The sequence below is a fragment of the Ixodes scapularis genome, unplaced genomic scaffold, assembly GCF_016920785.2.
Source record: "Ixodes scapularis isolate PalLabHiFi unplaced genomic scaffold, ASM1692078v2 ptg000827l_1___fragment_1__unscaffolded, whole genome shotgun sequence".
NCBI classification, from domain to species: Eukaryota; Metazoa; Arthropoda; class Arachnida; order Ixodida; family Ixodidae; genus Ixodes; species Ixodes scapularis.
Genome location: NW_024610045.1, coordinates 493003 through 516044, shown reverse-complemented (window position 1 = coordinate 516044; position 23042 = coordinate 493003). Strand labels below are relative to the sequence as shown.

The window sequence follows — 23042 nt, the reverse complement described above, 5'->3', positions numbered from 1 at the left end:
TCGCTGGCGGACCGCTCGGGGGTTCTTTATGGGCCAGGCTATAGGCAGCTTGGCTTCATCGTTCCTTGTCCAGCTACCAGCCTCGCTCAGCTCGCTATGTCTCGCGCCAGCTCGTGTCTTCTCTGCCGGCCGCCTGTCACGTGCCCTCTGCCTCGTCTTTCACCCCCGGCTCCCACACACTCCAGCAGTACAATCATAAAGTAGTATACAAATCTGGTCGCCAACATACAGACGCTGACGGCCTATCTCGATGCCCCGTAGACGACCCTGATGAAGGTCTCGAAAACATGGATGACGTATATTATGTTTCCGCTGTCAACTGAGAACATATTACTTTAGAGCAATCCAAGGATCCATTTATCAAAGAAATAATCGAGCATCGCAATAAATCGACTCACTTTCTTAATAAAAAGTTGCGGAAACTGTTACAGCACTTTTCCCTTCAACATGGTGTATTCTACTGCCATAACTTTTCCCCTGAATTCAACAGATGGCTAGTCGTCATTCCTCGCCAAATGCGCAAGGATATTCTTCAATCGTTTCATGGTGATCCCACCTCAGGACACATGGAATTAAATAAAAAATCGCTTGAATTAGGCGACGATACTTTTGGCCCCACCTTCAGATGTCCGTTTTTAAATGCGTTCAGTCCTGCTTGAAATGCCAGCGTAGAAAACGCCCAACCACAGCACCTGCTGGATTACTCCAACCTTTAGTTTGCCACAGTACGCCCTTCGAAAGAGTAGCGATTGAGTTGTTTGGCCCATTCTCAGTTTCCTCTCATGGTCATCGTTCGATTGTCACAGCCGTTGACCACTTGACTAGATACGCTTAGACCACCACGCTGACCTCTGCGACATCTGAAAAAATAGCTCAATTCTTTGTACATATATACTCCTACGTCACGGTGCGCCACAAGTTCTCTTAAGCCACCGCGGAGGGCAGTTTCTTTTGAGAAAACTTGCAGCCATTTTGAAAGCCTATCGGGCAGTCCTTAAGGCAACATCATCATATCATCATGAGGAAAAACGGGCTCACCGAACGTTTCCATAAGACTCTCGCTGACATGATATCTATGCCTATCTCCAGTGATCGTTCAAACTGGTTTCACAATACTCTCATTTGTAACTTTCGCTTACAACACTGCCCTCCAATCTACTACAGGCTACTTCGCTTTTCATTTAGTGTACGGTCGCGAAGCTTCGTGCGCTATGGACGCCATCTTTCCCGTTGCTCTGACAGCCGACCAAAATGACTTCCTCACCAATTTCATCTCCCGTGCCGAAGAGTGCCGCCAGCTCGCACAGCTACGCACATCGGAACAACAACATATGCCATGGATCGCCACGACAAGCATCATACGCATACCTCCTACGCTCCCGGTGCCCTCGTGTGGGTTTGAACCCCGCCCCACAACCCAACCGAATTCACAAGTTCCTTTACAAGTACATCGGCCCCTACCGAGTAATCGCGCAAACATCGCTCGTGTCGTACCTTGCCGAATTCGTGTCCTCCTCCTACGATAGCCGCCGTCATACTTCAGAGGTTCTACACGTGAACCGCTTGAAACCCTACCACCCACCGCTACCCATCGCTTCTCTTTACCACTAACCACCACACCCTCCTAAACCTCCTCCCCTCCCGAAGAGGGTGGGGGGGAGGTAATGTGACCCATCCACATCCCGTGCAGCCATTACCCTCATTATCGTCATCATCACCCCCGTCGCCAATATCTCGCGCTGCCCGCTCGGGGCAGCGCGGGTCGCTTCTAATATAAACATAATTGAAACCAGTCGTCAAGCCTCTGTCTTCCAGTTTGGGAAAAATATGAACTAAAAGACAATAGCAGGACGCAGTCCATTATGCTATGAGGATGGAGTGATTGAGGTATTTGTGTGTCATGGCAATTGCCGGCGCGTTGACGCAGGCATCCCCACTAGACAAAATGATTAACGCCTCGTACAACTACCGAGTCCTTTTGGCCCTAGATCGTTTTAAGAGTCTGCTGTTGCTAAACTCTTGCCGAGGACTTACAATTTCTTACTTGTATGGCTAGGTGGCCCGCTGGCGACGACTTCAGAGACAGGGCCTGTTCGCTTAGTGGTCATTGGCATGTACCAGCCGAACGCTGCCGCAATCTGGTGTCATATATGTGCCCTACACGGCCCCCAGTGAAATACCCTTGGCAAAAGTTATCGCTACAGTTTTGTTAATGACCTTTTGTACATCACCGTTCGCCTACAGTCGATGACAAGTCAAGAACTGCGTAGATCGATGCTTCCCCTTCAGTACACGATCGTTCCTTCTGCCGTGCTTTGGTTGTGCGTGTAACGAAGTGTTACTCCGATTTGTGCCTCGCACTTCATCGATAGAGATAACGCGAAGCATCCCGTCCATGAGGCTTATGTTGGGTAAACACCAAGTTCTCTGAAACGCGAGCTGAGCAAAGTGCCCGGTATAGCTCAATGCGCTAAATAATGTCGTATTGCATGATAGCTATGCTCAGAGTGCAGAGGCAACATCTGTCCGAGCTGATAATTGATTCGTTTATCTGAGGAGTTGGAAAATTTACACACTTTCATTTCATAAAAAGAAAAAAGAAAGTGCTTTGTTTTCTATCGTAGGAACCTCGAACCCTACGTGCTTATAGAACACGGCATTTCATGCGAAATTCCGTCAAACCGCGGCATGAAACTTAGAAGCAAGAGTTAAAAAATTTATTCTTTCTATAAGCTTTTTTACTGGTTTATTTAGACACAACAATAAAATTAAAATAAAAAAAGCGCGGAAGACATTTAAGATTGCTTAAGTGTAGGAATGCAAAAGCATTCCAACACGCTGCACGCCACGTCTTTCTTTAGCACACGGCGCTCCTGCGATGACAACAGGCTCCCCCACTGCGCTAACGCGGTGGTCCCGCCGGCTTCACGGATTCCGTGACGAAGCATCTGCATTGCTGGGTTTTTTTTTGGTGTTTATCTCTGAGGCGCGTCCGCTTTGACATTGAACGCTTCCGCCGGCTTCACGCCTTCTGTGACGAAGCATCCGCGTTGCTGTGATTTTCTTTGTGTTTTATTTCTGAGGCGCGTCCGGTTTGACTTTGAACGGCGTGTGCTTGATGACTTCTTTGTATGTTCAGCTTTCGGGCACAAAAAAGACGCCGCCTTTTCGCGTAATGGGACATATATGGATTTCAGCTTCATAGCAAACTAAACGACATTTAAATAGAGATATTGAATATCTTTTTTAAATAAAGCCCTATTTTTACCTTAGTTTAATATTGTAAATCATTAGCACTTGTCTCTATATTAAAAGAAAAGAGATAGGCTTGATATTACGAAACAATGCGCTATTGCATATACCGCTGTCACAGACGCCGTCGGAATTGAACCTTGGGCGAAAGTTTTGTGTATATTGTTTTCCTGTTTGCAGAGAGTCATTTAAAAGAAGTGAAAGCAATACACTTCAACACTTTTTTATACTTTTATATGATTAAAACGCTTACCAAAACGTAAAACCTTATTAATGTACCGAGGTAAAATACAATGCAAAACGTAGTACTGAAGTCCCAATTTTCCTATTGACTTATCTTTTGAACTTAAGAGAGGTACCCGCGTTTTTATATAGGGATGTTTTTGGGGGAAAGAAGCATTTATGAAACTTCAGTGTTGGCGCTAGCGCGTTAGAAGTAAGGGCGTTACCGGTAACCCGTTACTTTTTGGTAGTGTTCCAATGAACTCGTTTTATATTTGACGACACTAACTAATAACATTTCGGGGTTACGTATTTCGAAGAACGTAATGTCGAGGAACATAACATAATTACCTTATATTTTTTTACCCTTCTGTTATTGAATGTATGCGCAATGAGTGCAGGAATACTTAACTTAGCACCTAAAGCCAAAAACAAAACAAAAAAGAAAATTGAAGTGCATGTATTGCAAGTTTTGAGGTGAGGATATCTCTAATAGTTACGTTTCTTGAACATGTTCTTAAAACTTGCTAAACATGCGTTTTATTTTTTGTTTGCCGTTCAAGGCCCCAATCATACATTCTTGCACTCGTTTCACTTACCTTTAATTCAGAATCGTAAAAAAGATAAGGTAATTAGGACTTACAATTAGGAAGCCATTTGGGCCTGTTAGGTGAATCAATTGATTTACTCTTAATAAGAACAATGAACGTATGACGTATAGAAAAAAGTCCACAGGAGCCAATGTTCAGCATTCAGCAGGCAACTGACCATGTAAATAACCTGACGCAGCGAGAAGTACGACCGAAAGGGGCAAGATCGTCATCTTGATCATGTCTACTTTTCAGGTGTATCGAGGAACTCCAGGTATGTGCCACATGAAAAACAAAAGCGCGTTATAGCCTTCCACACAAGCTGCTCATCACGTGCTAGCGTTGTGCTGAAAGCTCGGAACACGGTTTTGGTTGCTTTTCTTGTAAATACATTAAAGAGTCTGCATATTATCTGATACATGACGCATTGGTACCTCATCAGTCCTGAAAACGGGAAACGCTGTTTTTTGTTTTATTTGTTAGTCTTTTTTTTTTCTTTAAGCACAACGCAGCCGTACATATCTCGGAATCTTCGAACGTCAGGACTGCACAGTCTGGAAGTTTGGAGAGCGGCCTCTTAGTTGGGCTTTGTGCACACGTTTGCCGATGTGACCAAAATATTTTTCCGAGTGCCGGACAGCCAGATGGCGGCCATTTAGGAGAGCATTATTGAATCATGTGCAACAAAATATGTATCTGATCTTATGCAGTCTGCATTGCGGTTGACTTCCTACAAGGCGTTCTTCGGAGGCGATTTTTACAGAAATGTACAATATCAGATACACAGTGCATTTTAGAATAAAAACTAAGACAGAGGTTTTTATTTGAAAATACACTCTACGTTATGGTATAATTTGCTGCCTCCATATAGAGGTTTTTGTTTCTTCTTCTAACTGATGCTCACTCTCTCTTGACTTTTTTTTTCTGTATCGTTTAAAGATAGTTGCTAATGTGCCAATTATTTCAAGTTTGTGAAGGTGTTCAAGAAGAGTTCTACACGATATCATCAAAATACCGTATTGATGTTCAAAATAAACGGGTTTGTTGATTTTATTTAATTAAGACGCATTAATAAACAAGGGTGAGAGTAAGAAAAGTGACCTCTGCAATATGCATTTATCAGGCTCCACGGACAATAGACGTGTCAATAATCGTCATGGCAAACTGGATAAGTAACTAATATTCGTTAATAAACTAATAAAGTATAAGTTCGAGTCTTTGCTGCCTGTGATTATAAACGACAATTACTAAAAACAGCCAGACCAAGTAAAACAAGTGGATAAAATGTAATTGCGGAGCGGCCACAAAGCGCTAGGCAGCCCTCCACTGAATGACGCTGAGAGTGAAGTAATCGTTCATGTTACGTCGTCACTCGTGTCGTCGGCGCGCCTACCAATGACACGCTGCCGGTGTAGCAACGACAGAATTGAAACGACTGCTTCGCTCTTCCCAGCGTCAGTGTAAGCAGGGATGCTAAAACTGATAAACTAATATCTAAAAGAGCTTTTCAGGTACTATTTAACGAATCTTCGAGTCTTCAGACCGATATAAGTAGTCCACGGAAAAAGAGCACTGCGACACCTGTCCAAAATGACGGTTGGGAGAGCGACGTCGTCGTTTCAATTACGTTGTCATTATCTCGACAGCCTGTCATTGGTAGTTGCAGAGACGAACCAATGACGACGCAACTGAAGCGACTTTTACAGCGATGAAGCAATTTGTGCAAGTGTAATTGATATATTACATTTCCGGAAATTAAATAATCTCGCCTGAATAGTAATCTCTATCAATAGAGTAATTGCAACATAACACCCAAAACTAATAATTTAAACGTTTTCTTAACGGATTTTAGTCAGTTTGCCAACTTGCCGTGACAACTATACCCTCATTTCATGTCCACCAAGCCTGATACATACATGGCAAAGGAGGCATTTGTCAAACTCTCTCCTCCTTAAAAAAAGATATGTCGGAATTAAAATTGCACAACCTGTATACTCTAGAATGGTAATTAATTATGCATTACGTGTGCTAGTGTTGCGTGTAAAGTATTGTGGAGGATGCGAAAATGGTTATAAGTTGGGAATGAAACAACCACTCAAGTAATGTGAATTTCAATTTTTCTACTGAATACTCGTCAAATCATAGCAAAGCCGTGGTCTAAAATTAATACTGGCCGAATAAGGATTATGTCAATGTAATATTAACAGAAAAAGGTAATTTAAGCAACACTTGTTTATTATCGCTCCCGGCTGAGAATTTTGTTCTAGGCGCTCCACGCCACCGCAACAAGCAAATACCGGTTTTATCGTGTAGAAAATTGTGCTTTCCGAGCTAAGTACACTTGTCTGAATGCATGCGTAAATACAGACAAATAAAATATTAAATGAAGGAAATAGCCCCGAATATCGTCACGCCGTCTGGTAAACCATGCAGTGACTCTTCTTTGTTGACACTTCTTGCGTTTTAAATATTAACAAATAACTACTTATTAGAAGACTTATTGAGCTTCGCCAAAATGGAAGTGCAACGTGCAAATTGAATAGACTAAATTGAGTGCAGAGAGTGAGCTTACCAAATACTTCTTCACTTCATACAAGTTAAAGTATCACTCTACCCTAAGTCATGTGCAACTCTCCTTATAGTCAGCTTCAGGTGACATCACCACAATGAAAAACCGTTAATACAAAAATTAAAACAAGGATTAAGAGAAAATAACATAAAAATATGGAGAGGGAATAGACAAACAATGGGCTTGCAAGCATGACGCTCATACAAAGTTTTCTGAAATCTCAACAATACAGGCACAGATGTTGAACCGTTTTTTTTTTTTTTCGCGTTTACTCTTGATTCGAATGGTCTTTCAGAGTGGCATTTTCGATTCGAAAAACAAAGATTTCAAACAAAGCAGTTTTTAGACTTCATTCGGGTTAATAATCTGTTCAGTTGAATATCTGCTGATCGAATGCAAAACCCCGGTTAAGAAATTTCTCCGAGGTATTTGATTGTTAAGAGCGGTCACTCCTTTTTTTTTTAGTGACTATACTCACTCCTCTTACTAATAAAAAAAAAGAGTTAAAACATGTCTTACAATGATTCAAACATATTCCTTTTATATTTTTTTTATTTCAAACAAAAACATCATATTGGCTAAAGCGAAACACAAGATTCTCCTTTCACAGAATCCTGGTACCTGGTTCAACACTCGGCAGAAAAAAAGACAAAACAAACACCATTCTAAGAATGACTTTCGCACATCAACTCGACAATGGACGCAAATGTGCACAAACCAAGAAGTGTAGGTACAAACTGCGAATCGATACATTAGTTTCATAATATTTAAACTGCCCTGGGTATCTTTCCTATGTCTTTTAAAAACGATAAAAAATGTTGATTGAATATGCTCAGATCACATGCTTGGTCTCACTGAACTATGCATCCACACGCCTATTGAATTTGAGGTAAGTTTTCGTAAAGAGATCTGCGACTAAGTTTTGTAATGGGCGAGAACGGAATTTCAAAGAAATGAATATAAAACATCTGTCCGTGAGGCTGCTTTGTTTTCTTGAAGCAAACCTCGTCATTCCCTTCTTTCATTGCTACCAGGATAATTTTTAAGTACTTGAAACACGCGTATGTTGCAATGTGCCCTGGAAGTTGGGGACTCCTGCGCAAGCCTCCTGTTTTTCCAACATTGGTCCCGACATGCGCTGAATTTTATCCGGCAAAAAAATATTCAAACAAAAAAGAAAAACACCGAATCTCTGAGAAAAATAAACCCCAAATTTTGGCATCATAGAGAAACACTTATAATTATAAACCAATACTGTTCTTCTAATTGGCCACGGCCATTAGGAAACCAATTCTGGTACCAGGCATACCAGTGTACAATTGTACGCCTGCGTATTTCTGTACCTATACCAGGATCAGCCAGCAGAATCACACCTGGAAGAAGCGCAAGCCTGAAGACAAAGGCTCACACAAGCATGAAGCTTGCATGACAAGACAATGTAGAAAACGCTGGAAAAGTTTTCTACATTGGATGGCTACTTAACCCTATATGATGCTGATTTCAACGTATTTCGCATGTGTTTTTTTAGTATGAGTTATAGCCATCATGTTAGCTTATATTGAAATGATTGAAGCTAGCCAAGTGACCATTGGCTCAGATGGTTTGCAATAACTTTCATAATGTACATTCACCAATATACACTGATTGATGGATTGTCAGTATGTTTTATATTAATTGAGAAGCCTAGGCCAGAATTGGCCAGAGGTCATGTGCGTTTTCAAGAGGCCAATCACCACTCGCGGCGCGAGTGTTTCTGGTGTGTCCAAAATCGATTCCTCATGCAATGTTTGTTTTGTCTTTTATATATAAATATATGAAATAACGCATCCCAAAAGGCTTGACAGCAAGATCAATTAGATCACTAGCTCGATAACTAGATGTCTCGAGATAGCGAGTTGTATTTGTGAGAAATATTTCAAACTTAGTACAGACCCTAGCAAATAGGATATAGCTTCGACAATACTCGAAACTCCTCCGAACCCCCGGGGGAGCGACGGCGAACGTGACAGTGGCGCGTCTACCGGACTCGGAGTTTAAGGAAGCTGACGACACAATAAAAAGGTATGGCGTCCGCGACGTCCTCGAGCTTTGTGAGCCCAGTCTCGTCAACCCAACAGCTGAAGAAATTCATTACGGTCAGCCTGCTTGCAAATCGGGATCCAGATATCGCAATTGCAACGACAACGAAATAACAACGCACGCATATACAAATACAGAGCAGTTTATTTAGCGGTCTCAAACGCCGCTCAGGGCATCACACGAGTTGAAGCGCGTCTGTGAAGCAGAAAAAAGCCGTTTAGCTACTCCAACTACATCGTAAGACGTTATTCGTGTTGCGTTAGAAGGTGCGTTGTCACAATTTATCACCTAAATAAGTGATCATTAAAACGCGCACAAACAAACTATTAAAATTACCAGAGCAAGCGCACCAGCCGCTGCAGCATAAAAACTAACCAAAAAGGAACGGTAAAAATGACCGTGCAAGCACTTTCCGAACTTTGCAGAAAAGATAAGGTCCTCATCCCACAATGAAAATAATAAAAGAAACTGTGTAACAGACGCCAACAACGGCGAATAAAACAAAGAAGTTAGCAGATGATACAAAGATACAAATCACCCAGCAAAGACCTCCTCCAACGCCGACAATCGTGCGGGAAGTCGGTAGGACCATTGAAAAGGAGCAGGTGGTGGTCGCCGTCGGTTTTGAGTACAAAACAAACAAAGCGGAAGCAACACGAAGAAACTAATAAAAATAAAAAAAAGAACTTCATCTTTTTACGCTGCACGTTACACGTTCGTGTATTTGCTTTCGTGCCGTCGGTAATAACGAAAAACAAAACAGAGGAAAGGAATAATTGCACGCTGCAACCTGCAAAGTGCTAGCAGTGTCTGACCTTCTTTGCTATCGCATTTCTTTCCTAATGACTTTGGCAGGTTGTCTGTTTGCTCGCTTGACGAAGCAGTTCGAAAGTACATTCAAGTGCTTGTTGACGCATGTACATATCCAGGCAATCCTTGCACATGATGCCTTTGTTTCGAGTGTGGTTCAGAGGACTCAAGTGCGCCTTTAGCTGAACTCTTGTTTGGTGCAATATATCAGTGCAATGTGTGTCGAAGGCACGGCTGATGTTACCGGCTCGGCGACGAGCTTAGTCGTAAGGTGGTGTCCTTTCCGCATGCGAGTATTTCTTGCTCTTCAACAAAATGTTTTTTGGTGTTCCATGCTTCTGATTCCAGCTGGACTTAGGAAGCATGATGACATATCTGACTGGCTGCCCATCCTGCTACATAAGACTGGGTGTTCAGTTGTCCATCTTGTATGTCGTCCGAGAAGTTCTCCGCAATCTCCGTGGAGTTGACGTAATCGTCTGTTGAGGCGTCAGTGGCGATTTCGAAGCCAGGCTTGGATAGCTCTTACAGTTTAATTTGAAGGAACTTAATTACTCATGCTTGTTCGGTCTTCGGGAAACGGAAAAAAAAAATTACCCCACATCGGAAAAACTTGTTGTTGCAGGGGTAGGCGGCACGTGGCATGCCTGCCTCTGCAAGTATGCCCGAAGGCGACCGGTTGATCAACATACAATGATCTATAGCACACGTGCCGCCGTACTCAAGTAAAATTCGAATATAAATATATACCCAGCTTTCACTTTTAGAGCGCAGCTCTTAGGGGCCCGTTTCCGGCTTGAGCGGCGTCGGCGTCGCCGTCGCCGTCGCCGTCGCCGTCGGCGTAACCGCGCGGTGAATCATGGGAAATATCCCATAATGCACCGCGCGAGCCCCCCACCGGGGTCACGTGACTTCGTGGGGAGGCACGTGACCCCCCCGAGGTCACGTGACCCCCCGAAGTCACGTGACTCCCCTGAGGTCACGTAACCCCCTCCTCGAGGTCACGTGACCCCCCGAGGTCACGTGACCCCCGCCGAAGTCGCGTGACCCCCGATGACGTCATCAGTGATGATGACATCAATGATGATGACGTCATCAGTGATGATGACATCAATGATGATGACGTCATCAGTGACGATGACGATGTGGATGCCGGTGACGTCATCAGTGATGATGACGATGACGATGTGGATGCCGGTGACGTCATCAGTGATGATGACGATGACGATGCGGATGCCGGTGACGTCATCAGTGATGATGACGATGACGATGTGGATGCCGGTGACGTCATCAGTGATGATGACGATGACCATGTGGATGCCGGTGACGTCATCAGTGATGATGACGATGACGATGTGGATGCCGGTGACGTTACCGACATCCGCATCGTCATCGTCATCATCACTGATGACGTCATCAGTGACGTCACTGATGTCGTCACCGGCATCCGCATCGTCATCGTTATCATCACTGATGACGACGTCAGCGACGTCACTGATGACGTCACCGACATTCGCATCGTCATCGTCATCATCACTGGCGAAGTCATCAGTGACGTCACTAATGACGTCATCAGTGACGTCAGTGATGACATCATCGGCATTGGGGGTCACGTGACCCCCCAAGGTCACGTGACCCCCAATGGTTAGTCTAACCCCCCCCCAGCGCCCTTTTTTCCTCCTCAAGAGCTGCGCTCCAATTCGGCGTTACAGGGAGTTGTAAGCGGCTTTCACTTTTTTATATATTTATTAAGAATAAAAAAAAAAACATGAAGATATACGGTTAGAAACTCAGGCGAAGGCGGAAACAGGAGTTTATCGCAGACGACACTGGAAACAAACAACAAAAATAACAACAAGGTTGCAGACGGCTCTCAAGATGCCCGGGCCAAGAGACTCAAACCGTAACCGTAACCGAAACCAAAAACCGTTTAGGAGAGAAATTTTTTGCAGTAACCGGAACCGAAATGAAACCGTTAATTCAAATTTATAAAAACTGCAGCCATAGCCGTAACCCTAACTTATTTAACGGTGGGCGGTTTTAACCGATATTAACCGAAAAATAAAAATATTAGTTTTTCTCAAGTACGACCTGAAGGAGAGACCTTGAAATGTTGTGGCCATTGGACAGAGTTATTATCGGACAGTGGTGCATCTGGTAATATATTTCCATTGAAACTAACGTTAGTGTTAATTATACTGAGTTATACTCAGGTGTCGAGCTTACAGTAAAAAAGTCTCTGTTTCTAAATCTGCCATACTCCTACATCGCTACATGTGTTCTGTACGTGTCGCCTTCAGGGTATAAACTAATAAGTTAAAATTTCTCAGATGTCCCTTCAACTTGGTTCTACCAAAACCACCGATATTCCTGACGTGCAGCAGCCAGTATGAAGAAACGGGGTAAGCTGATCATCAAGCAGAGCTGGCGAAAAAGAAAACCTGGTATTCATTTCGTCTGAAACGTGTCTCGAGTGACGATTTTTAAACAACACAGAAAGAAGCAAAATGTCAGAGGTTTGACATTGGCGTTTTTCGGTATATAAATATATAACTGGGAGCGGCGGAAGGAACGAGGAAACGTCCGGAGGGTTTCCGAGTTGTGTTATTTTCCGTTTCGTGTCGAGACCCTTTTTTTAACCGAGTGGCAGCCCCCGGCGTTGCCACGCATCTCAGTATGACAAGAGAAAAAGCCAAGAAGAAGGATGCCTCGTCGTCGAACGCGCCAACGCACTTGACCGCCGATGACGAAGCCGCCCTCGTCCAACAGACAGGGGATGCCATTTCTGCCTCCTTCCCTCAACCTAGGGAGCTGCCCTGCTTCCAGTCGTGGATGCTTGGTCGGTCTCGCCCCACACGACCAGCAGTCTGGACCGTCCCTGTCGCAGAACTTTAAACGCGAGCTATTCGAACGTAAGCACGGTGAGCTTGAAAATCCACAGACGCCGCAAGAGATCGCTTCTAGCATTGCCGGATCTCTTCCCCTGCTTCGGCCCGAGGTATGGCTTCTACGCGAATAATTTCTACCAGAGCCGCCAACAGGATCCAACTACCTCCGGTGGAGCCCCTGCGGCCCATACCGGGAGTGAGGGTCCGTCATTATGATTAAGGCAGATATTCTATACTTCTATACTCCGAAAGACGGATTTTCTATAATTCTATACTCCGAAAGACACCTTAGCGGCTTCAGCTGGTGGTGTAATGTTTTCATTTTTTTTTATGTATTCATTATAAAAGTTGAAGAAAGCATACTTGGTCTGCCTTAACCATAATATATTTGGTGAAGAGTAGCTCTGTCAGAGTTAACACACGCATACGGGTTAATGCACCAGGGAACGGCAAACAATCTCGCACAAGAACGGGAAGGATAAAGAAAGGCATGTCCTTCAAATGACTCTTGAGTCAACCTTGCCAGATCCTTGATTGTTGACTTTGATCAAGTCACTCAAAAAGCATGTCGACCTCCCCCCCATTTCTTGAAGGAATGTGCTTTTACTGACGGTGTCATGTAAAAACACCCAGCAGCGCATTATACTTTGTCTTCTGTTGCCCCTCCTTTTTTTCGGTCTCAGCGTTTATGCTAGGAAGATTCCCAGCCAGCTGGCGAGCACAAGTTTTCTTAGAATTCTCAACGCAGCGAGAGAATTATTTCCTAAAACTCTGACGCTCTCACCGAGGGAGTGGAGAAGATTAAACAAATACTCATAAATCAAAAACCTATCAAGGTTAGTACGGAGTTTTAGAATAAGTGGTCCCTACGCTCGGGGGCCCCTAAATATTAAGCCTCACCACTGTGCATGCGTCGAATTCTAACTGCTTTTTGGGTTAGCGCTGTCCCTAAGGCCACTAAGGCAAACATGGCGTCGCCCTGCATCGCACTCTAAAGAATAAATCCGTCATGAACGCTGCACTATTAGGCACGTTCATCGGCAATAAAAGGTGCAGCAGGCTTTCGGCTTGCCTTACCTTGCTTAAATAACAAAATATGAGCGATCATCTCGCCTGTCTTTTCGATCATCTTCTCATTCTGGCCACTCTTAAAAGTGGCCAGAATGCCACTTTTAAGTTGAACCGAAATTTGGATTTCCCAAAACACGCGGCAAAAGGGTGCAACGGTATGCTACAAACAGCAAAACATCAGTCATACAGCGATATCTCAAACGAATGACCGTATTTTTTAAAAAAAAGAGGGCGCATTCGGCAGGAATGTTGACGTCATGTTTCTCCGAGAAGGAGAGGAAACGGCCTCGCGTCTTCTCCGCCTCGGGGCCTTGAGGGAGCGGAAAGAGGAGGAAACTAGGTATCTTGACGGTCACGCGCTTCGTCGGCCTGGTTCGACCTCGACTTCTTTTTCCAAAAATACGGCCGTCCATTTGCGATACTGCCTTGCTAGTAGTGTTGTAGGAATTGTAGCGTCCCGCCTACATCTCCAGCACTGTTTTTTTTAAATCCAAATTTCGGTTCACCATCCCTTTAAGCCGGAAGAGACGCGGTAATTGTGGACATATCATTGTCTCGCGAATCCCACTAGCTGCCTTGACGCGACTTTCCACACGGACGAAGACACAGAAAAGGAATGCGTAAAGCAGGGTCTAGAGTCATTGGATGTTCCCAGAGTATTGAAAAACTCAACCTTTGCTTCAGAGCCAAGCCAGGCTCAGTAGTCTTGATCACCATTATGGCGCTGCCCTGTGCGGTCGAAGCGGAGCACGTACAGTGTAGCATTCCCACTCGTGTGAGCTCTTCAATCCACGTTCCTGGCCTTTGGCGACAAAGGTTTGTTTTTATTAAAGTTGTTTATTTCGTTCCGAGTGGTGCGTGACTTGTTCCTCGTTGTCTCGTCTTTCCTTCTCGCCTCAAAGCACATCGAATTCGAATGTTGGGCTTAGTGTCTGAGGCGTAGAGTTTGAAACAGAGCACCATCGCAACTAGAGCGAGCAAACGAGCTGGCGTTCTTTTTCGGCGAACCACATTAGCGGCTATTTGATGTAAAAAAATATCTAGTGAAAATAAATGCCCCTTCCCGATGGTCATAGCTCATCGAGGCCTAGAGTACGCGTGCGTGCCCACCATAGCCGTGGGAACGCGGAAATCGTTCCATATACGTTTTTGTTTTTCGGGGCCAATCCACAAAATAACCGACTGATAACTTCCGTCACGGGCTAAACCAGCCAATCAGAAGTAGCTTCTGTGGGATTGACTTCCGGTAAGCGGACTGAATGAAATTCGGTACTCTGGGGACATTCAGTGGCTGCCCCAGCATGGCCCTTGAGCTCTTTTCACCCTTAAGCTGAGACCACAGTCAAAGCTACAAGAGCGAGCTAGTTCGCGCTCTCGGCTTTGAAACCTGAATTTCTAGCACCAGCGCTCGACCCGCAGAAGAACTGTTCAAATCAACGACCCCGAGCTCTTGTGCTTGTACTGGCGGCATTGGCTGCAGGCTCAGCTTAAAGGGGCGGTGCTACGATATTCAATTGGAATATTTTTCACTTTACACGAGCTTACTGGCAGTAGTGGGACTCAAGGATACTCGCACGCAACGCCACTGGCCAAGAAACTTCTTTGTTGCGCTGTAATTTCGAGGACAACACCGAGTGTGTTCATTCAATCTCTCCTTCGTAACACCTGATGACGTAGCTCGGCGGTAGCAGTACCGCTCAGTGACGATATTAGAATGCGGCTCATAGATTGGACCCGAGCATTGCGTGGGCACTCGATTCGGGCTCGTGATAATCGCTAGCTCGAGAAGCATTCGGGTAGTGTCCTGTGTCCAATTGCTGCAATGACGACAACAACCAAACCAACACAATGTCTAGAACTCAGCGCGTGTCCTGTGCCTTGCCAACCCCAGCGCGTGGCTCTGATCAACAATGGCGGCATATAATCGGCTCCAGATCACGTGGCTGCTTGTTCTGGCTGCGAGTTGAGGGGGTGAACTCTGCTGGCTTTTCTTATTTTTTTTTCTGCGACTTCGATTGCGTCTGGTGAAAAACGAACGTAACGTGTATTTCACAGGTCATTAACGTCAGGGGTCCGTTCTAAGCGGTATTTGCGCAAAATACAAAAATCGTTGCATCGCCCCTTTAAGGTGCAACCCCACCCCTGGTTAGTGTGATTCTGAACCAACAGCTGGCGGTGGGATCGCCTTCCAGGCCTGTACATCAATGCGAGAAATCGTGTGTGGTGGCGCTTCGATACAGTTGGACATTCTTCTATATCCAGAATTTGACATCCCTGGTCCCTTGCTTGGTTTTCTCTGCACGAGCTTTCTTTGGAACGCGCGTGGCTGCGCCAGTTCTCGTGCAAGGGGGCCAGTTGCTACGCTCCGAGCTCACGTCTCCAGCAAATGTAGGCAGAACCAAACGCGAAAATCGTCCTGAGCCAAATGGCGAGACACATGCACAACAAAACTGCCGACCCCTTGAAAAATATAAAATTGCCTGTCCGCCGTTATTGGAGATTTCAGAGGCCAACGACACATATCACAATGTGATCAGATTTATACTGATACGAATGAAGGTGACGAGAGGACGAACAGTGAACTGAAAAATAAAGGTTTATTCGGCGAACTTGTTCCAAACAAAAAAAAAGTAAACAAAGAGCGTCGAGGCAGCAAAAAAGCAGGCGGCGATTCGGCAGCGTAACAAAGAGCGAGAGCGAGACTGACTCGAAAAGGTCGCTGGCAGCTGCTTATCTAGAGTGCGTCACGTCACCACGTCGAAAGTTTGGCAAAGAAGGTTCGAGCGTCGCGCGTTCGGGGCGAGGTTGACACTGGCACTTTCGAGGACAAGAAAACAGGGCGAAAGTTCAGTCTGGTGCAAGAATGAACGCGAATCTTCCAGAAGCCCGTGACCGAGCGTTGCTTTCTCGGCTCTGCGGGCGGCAATATGACGGGCCGGCCCTTTTATCGTGCATGTGTTTGGATCTTTGTGGATTTCCAGCAAAACGTGACGGCGTCATAGTCTGGTTTCCAAAATTCTAGCTTGAGGAATTAACTACCCAAAAGAAAAGACTATTTTTTGGGCGGTCAGGTGTCTCATTTAGGTAGCTGGGTGTTTATTTTGACCCAAACCACGAGACTGCAAAACACAAAAAATGACACTCAGGTTTAGACGTTGAGTTTAAACCCGAAGTAGGACCGGTGCGGAGGTCATAATAAAAAATGCCGAGGTTAAAAATAAACTCACAGCAATAAAGAATCATTATTAATTTTATTACGAATTCGGTGATAAACGCAATGACTGACCATGCAAAGATTCTTGGCCTGTTGATAGCTTTTGCGCATAGTTTAAGCAACTTGCAGGGTGTCACAAAAGAAAAAAAATGCAGGGTTTCATTTTACCGCAAGAATAAACTAGGCATCACCGAACGCTCATTCTCCGCCTATAGGTAGCGCTAGAGGTACAACCAGATGTCAAAGTTTAAGCCCAATACGATACTTTCTTCAAAAATTATAAGTGATTTTCTGAAACGTTCAATGGGAAAATAGCGGCCGACGGTGTTTTCGAATACATGGGGCTCTATGGGCACCAGAAACGAAAAACAGGCAAAAATGGGCTCCATTTTTCTCATTGGAATTTTCAGAAAATCAATGATAACTTTTGAATAAGGCGTCCGTTCGGAATAAAACTTTGGCATCTGGTTGTGACCCAGCGCTACCTTTTGCCGGAGAATGAACGTTAGGGAATGGGTAGTTTATGTTCGCGGTAGAAGAACAACCCTGTAAATTGTTTTTGTGACATCCTGTGCCAGTCTTAATTTTGTGATTCATGCGCGCAAGTAGCGGTGTGCAAAAGTGAAAACGATGCAAACGGGTGGGCTTTGACGTTGTATAAAATATAGTGTAAGCACGCACATGGTACGCTGATTAAGAATGAAACAGCCCTACGTTTTACACTAGCGTTGAGCGTGTCGAAAAATAAGGGTGCATCAAAAGCTAAAGCTTGTACACATATACTGCTCAGGCCGTTGTGTTTGAATGCTCATAGTAATTTGTTACCCTCAGACTTGGTGTAAGTTGTCTCCTGATTGCTTACAACAGAAAGAAGGAAACATTCTAACTCTGCGTTGGTAGAAAAACTCCACCCTGCTGACGGCCACCAATCATCTCGGCGCCGATTATGAACATTCACTGCATGCCAACGGTCGCCGGCTTAGAACAAGTTTTTCCACGTGATTTCATATGATCGCAATTGTTCATGACAAACAACAATGTTTAGTCAGGCAAGCGGTCATATGAGAAGCTTAGAATATTTTCTATTGGTTGTCGCACACGCGGCAAGTTGCATAGTTTTTTTTTAGAATCCGCGAAAAAGAATGCTCTTGAGTTACCTTGGTCTCTAATAATTCATATAGCGCACAAAAGAGCACGAAATGAATCGCTGTGGGAAACGAAAACAATAATGATAAACAAGCGTGTTATCACTCGAAAACCGAGGGCATTGCACATATACAGAGGGTAAGCTTTGTCTCACTAAACACATTACCAATCAAGTATTTGGTTTTATCCTGCGAGCGAAGCGGAACATACAAGCGCGAGCATACTGTCCTGAACTACACTTCCAGTGAACAAGCGCACCATCCAAAGCACCAAGCTCGCTTTTATAGCGTTTGGTGCGCTCAACGATTCCCCACTGGAACAAGCGCACCATCCAAAGCACCGAGCTCGCTTTTACAGCGTTTGGAACGCTCAAACTTTTGAAAACACAATTATAATCAATTCGATTATTTCAATTATTTCTATTAAGTGTGCCTATGCGTTTTTTTTACTTTTACGTTAACGTGCCATTTTCGCAGTTATATAATATTTTTCCAGGTGTCTGACAACTATAGTCTGTTTTATCATTGTAAGAGCCACATAATCAAAGATGTAGACGAAAAAATAAAAAAAAGAACGCAAACACACATTAAAAATGCGATGTAACGGCGCATTTAATATTAGTCGTTAGTATTTTTAGAGAGCAGTGATTTCGTAGGACGACATTGTTACCCGATGAAGGTTATAAAAAGTGCAGTGCAACTGTTAGCTCGGGGTCTTTGACGTGCATTACGCAGTATATGTGATACACGATCGCACGACGGTAGGATGCGGATGGGCGACTGAACCCAGGGCCCCTGCTAAAGCCCCTTGATAAAGGCGTTTTTTACAAGTACCGCCAACCATTATTGTGAAAACGAGCAAGACACGTGCCGCGAGCGGGCGCTCCACAGCCATTCGCTTTCAATGGCCAGTCAGTATATACCCGTGCCCACGGTGCCCGTGTTACACGGGCAACTCGAATTCCATAACGAATGACATTTGAAGGATCGGACAATCAGCGCGCGACACTCCGAGCGTGGGGCGTTCCACGCGCGACAGATCGCGAGCCGATTCTTTGATCACATGAATGTCATTCGTTGTAAATGACATTCGAGTTGCCCGTGTGGCACGCGTGCCACACGGGCAACTCGAGTGTATTAGTGCTGCGTCGCCATTTGTGTCCAAGGGCCGGTCGAGACACGGGCCTCGTGCACTGGCACCTTTGAGGTTATTTGAAAGACCAACACAAATACATCGAGGAGATTTAGTCCCTGCACGCTCTGCAGCGGGAGCTCCGTGCTTTGAACGGAGCTCGCACTCGAGCATTTCTCCACGTGCTCTGATCTGCGGTGCCACAACACACTCGGCCAACGATCCCCCACACCGCACTTGATTTATCCTGTGAGCTAAACCAAATGAGCTACACTTAGAGTATCGGCAATTTTTCTCCCGATATTGTTTTGGGCACCGCCATGTTGGTGGTTAGTAACAAATCAAATGCAACTGCCGGTCGTCATGATTCATAAGTGCGACTTCCTCAGCAATAGTTTCGGTGTCAGGAAGCTCATGTAATATTGCTTTGCTTTATCGCCAACTGTTTAAACATTTGTGGAGGGCAGAAAAGCGTTTCCTGTGATTTCAGATAAAGCTTCAACTAACTGACAACCATCATTTTAAGCATCCATATCTGTATGAAGCGTAGCTTATTTAGTGGGTCTAGTTGAGCCCGACCGCGTAGGCACAGAAAGAAAACAAACAGCTTAACTTCGCGCTCTTGGCGCTGCTTCAGTGGCCTCATCAGCCCGTAGCGTTGGTTGCGCTCCGAACTAAGGTAAAGCAAAGTCAATATTCAGATCTTGGGATTTCACAAGCCAAACCAACAAAAAGCGCTTAACACACCCAAATAAAAAAAAAAATATTGCTGGTTTATTTTGACTAACCGTAGATCTTTTGACGTGCAACCAAAATCTCAGATTGGCCTCTGCCGGATTGCGGGCACCTCGGCTGATATTTAAACCCGACAAATATAGATTCATAGGCCAGCAGCGCGTTGGCTGAGAGGAACTGAGGCGTTTTAAAGGGACCATGAAATGATTTTAAAATCGAATTTCATCCACCGCACGTCGTAAAAGGTGTGAAAAGAAACACAAAATCACAAAAATAGGGAGCCAAAAAAAATTATTTGACATACAACTTTTAAAAGAAAACTGGACTCTTTCGCGCCTTCTTTCCTTCGAAAGCTCTCTGCCTTTTCACTACGATGCATCCGCGGAAATGGAGCACGTCAGCCGAATCCACGTCGCCTATTGGGTGAGAGCCTACCTCACCAGCACCGCGATCGTAAACAACAAATAGCCGGCGAATGTTTCCTAAATGTTTTGTTAAATGATATTCAGGTCCACATTTTGTGGCATAATTAGAGATGTGTGGCTAAGATTGCCAAATTTGATAATGCTGAGAGCCAAGCGCCATCTATAGTGTGGTAAACGAAGACACTACTGCGCGTGCGCAGTAGGGCAGGGCCGACTTCTGTTACTTGGGTCGCGACGACCGACGAACGTTTATTTCCTTTAATTTACTTCCTCTCAAAAATCTGACTGACTGAACGTTTATTTTTCTGCGTGTTCTTCTCGCGCGTGCCGACTTCAAGCAGCAAGAAAAAAAGTACTTAAAACAGACCACGACGAACAAGAGCGCTGGATCCACAAACACCCGAGAAAAGTGACAACGGCCACGAATCCACCGACTCCGACGAAGCGAGCTGCTAAGAATATAGGCATAGCAAGCACTCCGACTGGGCGCAGCGTTGCTTCGTCGAGAGACCGTCTGCCTACGACCGGCTGGCGTGCTGAATGGAATATGCCCGCGCTACCCTTGTGGACCTTTCCGTATTATAGTTTGATCGCTGACCTAAATTTTAGATTAAGAGGTGAGGTCAATCTCTTCCCCTTCGTTTCCGAGGCAGTGTTGACGAACACTCGTCGAAAGGGACTCTCGTCGATTCTATCTTCTTATTTTGTGTGATATAGAGCTGAAATAAACGCCGTATGGATTACCTTTGTAACACGGTATGTACACTTTGTTATTGGTATGCCATTTTTATTCCGCAGACTGCACGTCACTGTCGAGCTATAACGGTTCGTGGGAGGTATACGCGCAATGCCGGTCCAACCTTTCTTTGCCGAGTGTCGCGTGAGTATCGAGTTGCAATCGTAAAAGGTCGGTCCCGAAGCGCTTACCAACAGCGCGAATACAGCGCTTCCATCAAACGCGCGCGTCCGCTCCGAGTGTGAACAGGTATTTACGTGGCTCTTGCTGACACTCGTAGTTCACACGTATCTTTTTTAACGTCGGCTCGCTCCTGCATCTCCGAGACCGCGAAAAACGCCGCGGCGATTTGTTTCTATCTACGTCGCTTTGCAAACCACTGACACGGGCGGCCTTTTACCAACAATGACAGTTGGGTTGACTTCTGCAGTCTTCACCGGAAGACTTGCTGCACTTCCCAACAGGCATACCGGCGTATAAGACTAGTCCCATGCTGTCGCTGTAGCGCAACGTATCTCATTGAATTTCGCTCAGCTGCGATCCGGCGATGAGAGCCGCCGATTCAGAAAATACGTCGGTGACATCAGCGCAGTAAAACATACCGGCGCACCCCAACTCATCGCCGCTAACGCTCCCATTCTCCTACTGCCGAGAGAACATCCGGTTCCGGAAACAGCGTACGTCACGGCTTGTTTTTGCGGTCAGTTGGAAAGAAAGAAAAAGTCGATATTTCATTCATGTTTTGTGTAGAAGTTAATAAACCCCGACGAAAACGGATGCGTGATTTCGGCATTCAGTGAACATTGACGGTTTAATGTAAAAGTTATCTGGAAAACGTAAAAAGGTCATTTCATGGTCCCTTTATTGTCATTGCCACTTAAGAGCCACCGAGGTGGTTTTTGAAACAAAATATAGTCAAACCATTCCGACAAGCATAGTTTGATATCGTAAATGATTTATGCAAGTGATAAAAACATTAAAATGTTTTTGCATACGTGGCGGAATTTGAAATGGCAGGATGCATTTCATGGCGCCCATTTCATTTGGATCGCGTCGGGCATGCGTACCGAAGCACAGTCGAACGCGCGCAAAAGTAGCTGTGGTGCACCCGCAGCCTCGCGCTTGTTGTTCTCACATCTGTGGCTGGCTCACTGCGGGCATCGAGGCATCTGACACCCTGACATCTGGCTCTTTTTCTGTCTTTCACGTGGCGTTCCAAGCGGCACACGATGGAAAATGTACATCAAGCTGTTTTGAACACGTGTCGCCATCTGTACTTTATATTAAGAAACTACAATTTGCCGTAACTGAATGGGAAAAGTTTGAGGTCTTATATCATTCTTAACGTGTAATATATTGATATGAAAGTTCCGTAAAATTCAATATCGAAGGATACTTCATAATTTGATGTCTCGTTATTTTGATTAGTTGACGTGATTCCGTTTTTATAGCGCCATAAAATATTACAGTTTTAAACTTTATTTTGTATTTTAAAATATACATTATCTGTACAGTTCGTTGCTTACTTTCTTATTTTATTACATCTAACCGAACGCTCACGTAAAATATCGTGGACGATGGGACGTTATAACTCGAGAAATATTTTTTTCAATATTAGAGACTGTGGTCAATTAAAATCCAAATAATTAACTAACAACTAAAAATAATCGTGAAATCAGGACATTAAAGCATTGTTAAGAAACTGCTCTTTAATTTGACAGTAACTTTATAATTGTAAGATGCATAGAAAGAAAGTTATAAGCTGTCGGAAAAGCACCAAAACGTCATGCACGATGGGGTTGCACCTTCTGTTTCCTGTCGTTCTCAGTCGCTTGCGTTCTGTATATGGTATGCTGGACAAAAAATAATAACAGATTTCAACCTGGAATATGCGAGAATATACGTGAAGCAAAAAAAGAATGTGTGACAATCACGCATTTTTCGTAAAGACTTTCCAGCAGTGTGGAGAGATACAAACTATGTTTTACCCAATTAGCGGCGAGATGTTTTGGTGGCGCCCTCCTATGGTTCCCCCTTGTGACGTCATTACCTTGCGAACAACAAGTTCGATGGTGTTTTTAAATAGCATGGCGGAAGCCTGAAATCATTGCGCTCTCAAGGCAACACTGCCAACACCGCTACAATTAAAGTTCTTTCATTCCTCTTATTTCCGT

At 44.6% G+C, this 23042-nt stretch overlaps 1 protein-coding gene across 1 annotated transcript in view; it reads right to left on the bottom strand.

Annotated features, from left to right (window-relative positions):
• Positions 1-4306, bottom strand: part of LOC115310257 — a 43766-nt gene extending 39460 nt beyond the window's left edge. Inside the window, exons 1-2 of the mRNA XM_040212160.1 lie at positions 4243-4306; positions 693-695 (exon numbers count right to left, since the gene is read on the bottom strand). Coding sequence (XP_040068094.1) covers positions 693-695; positions 4243-4306 — 67 coding nt within the window. The remainder of the gene's footprint in view (positions 1-692; positions 696-4242) is intronic.
• Between the last annotated feature and the right edge of the window lie 18736 nt (positions 4307-23042).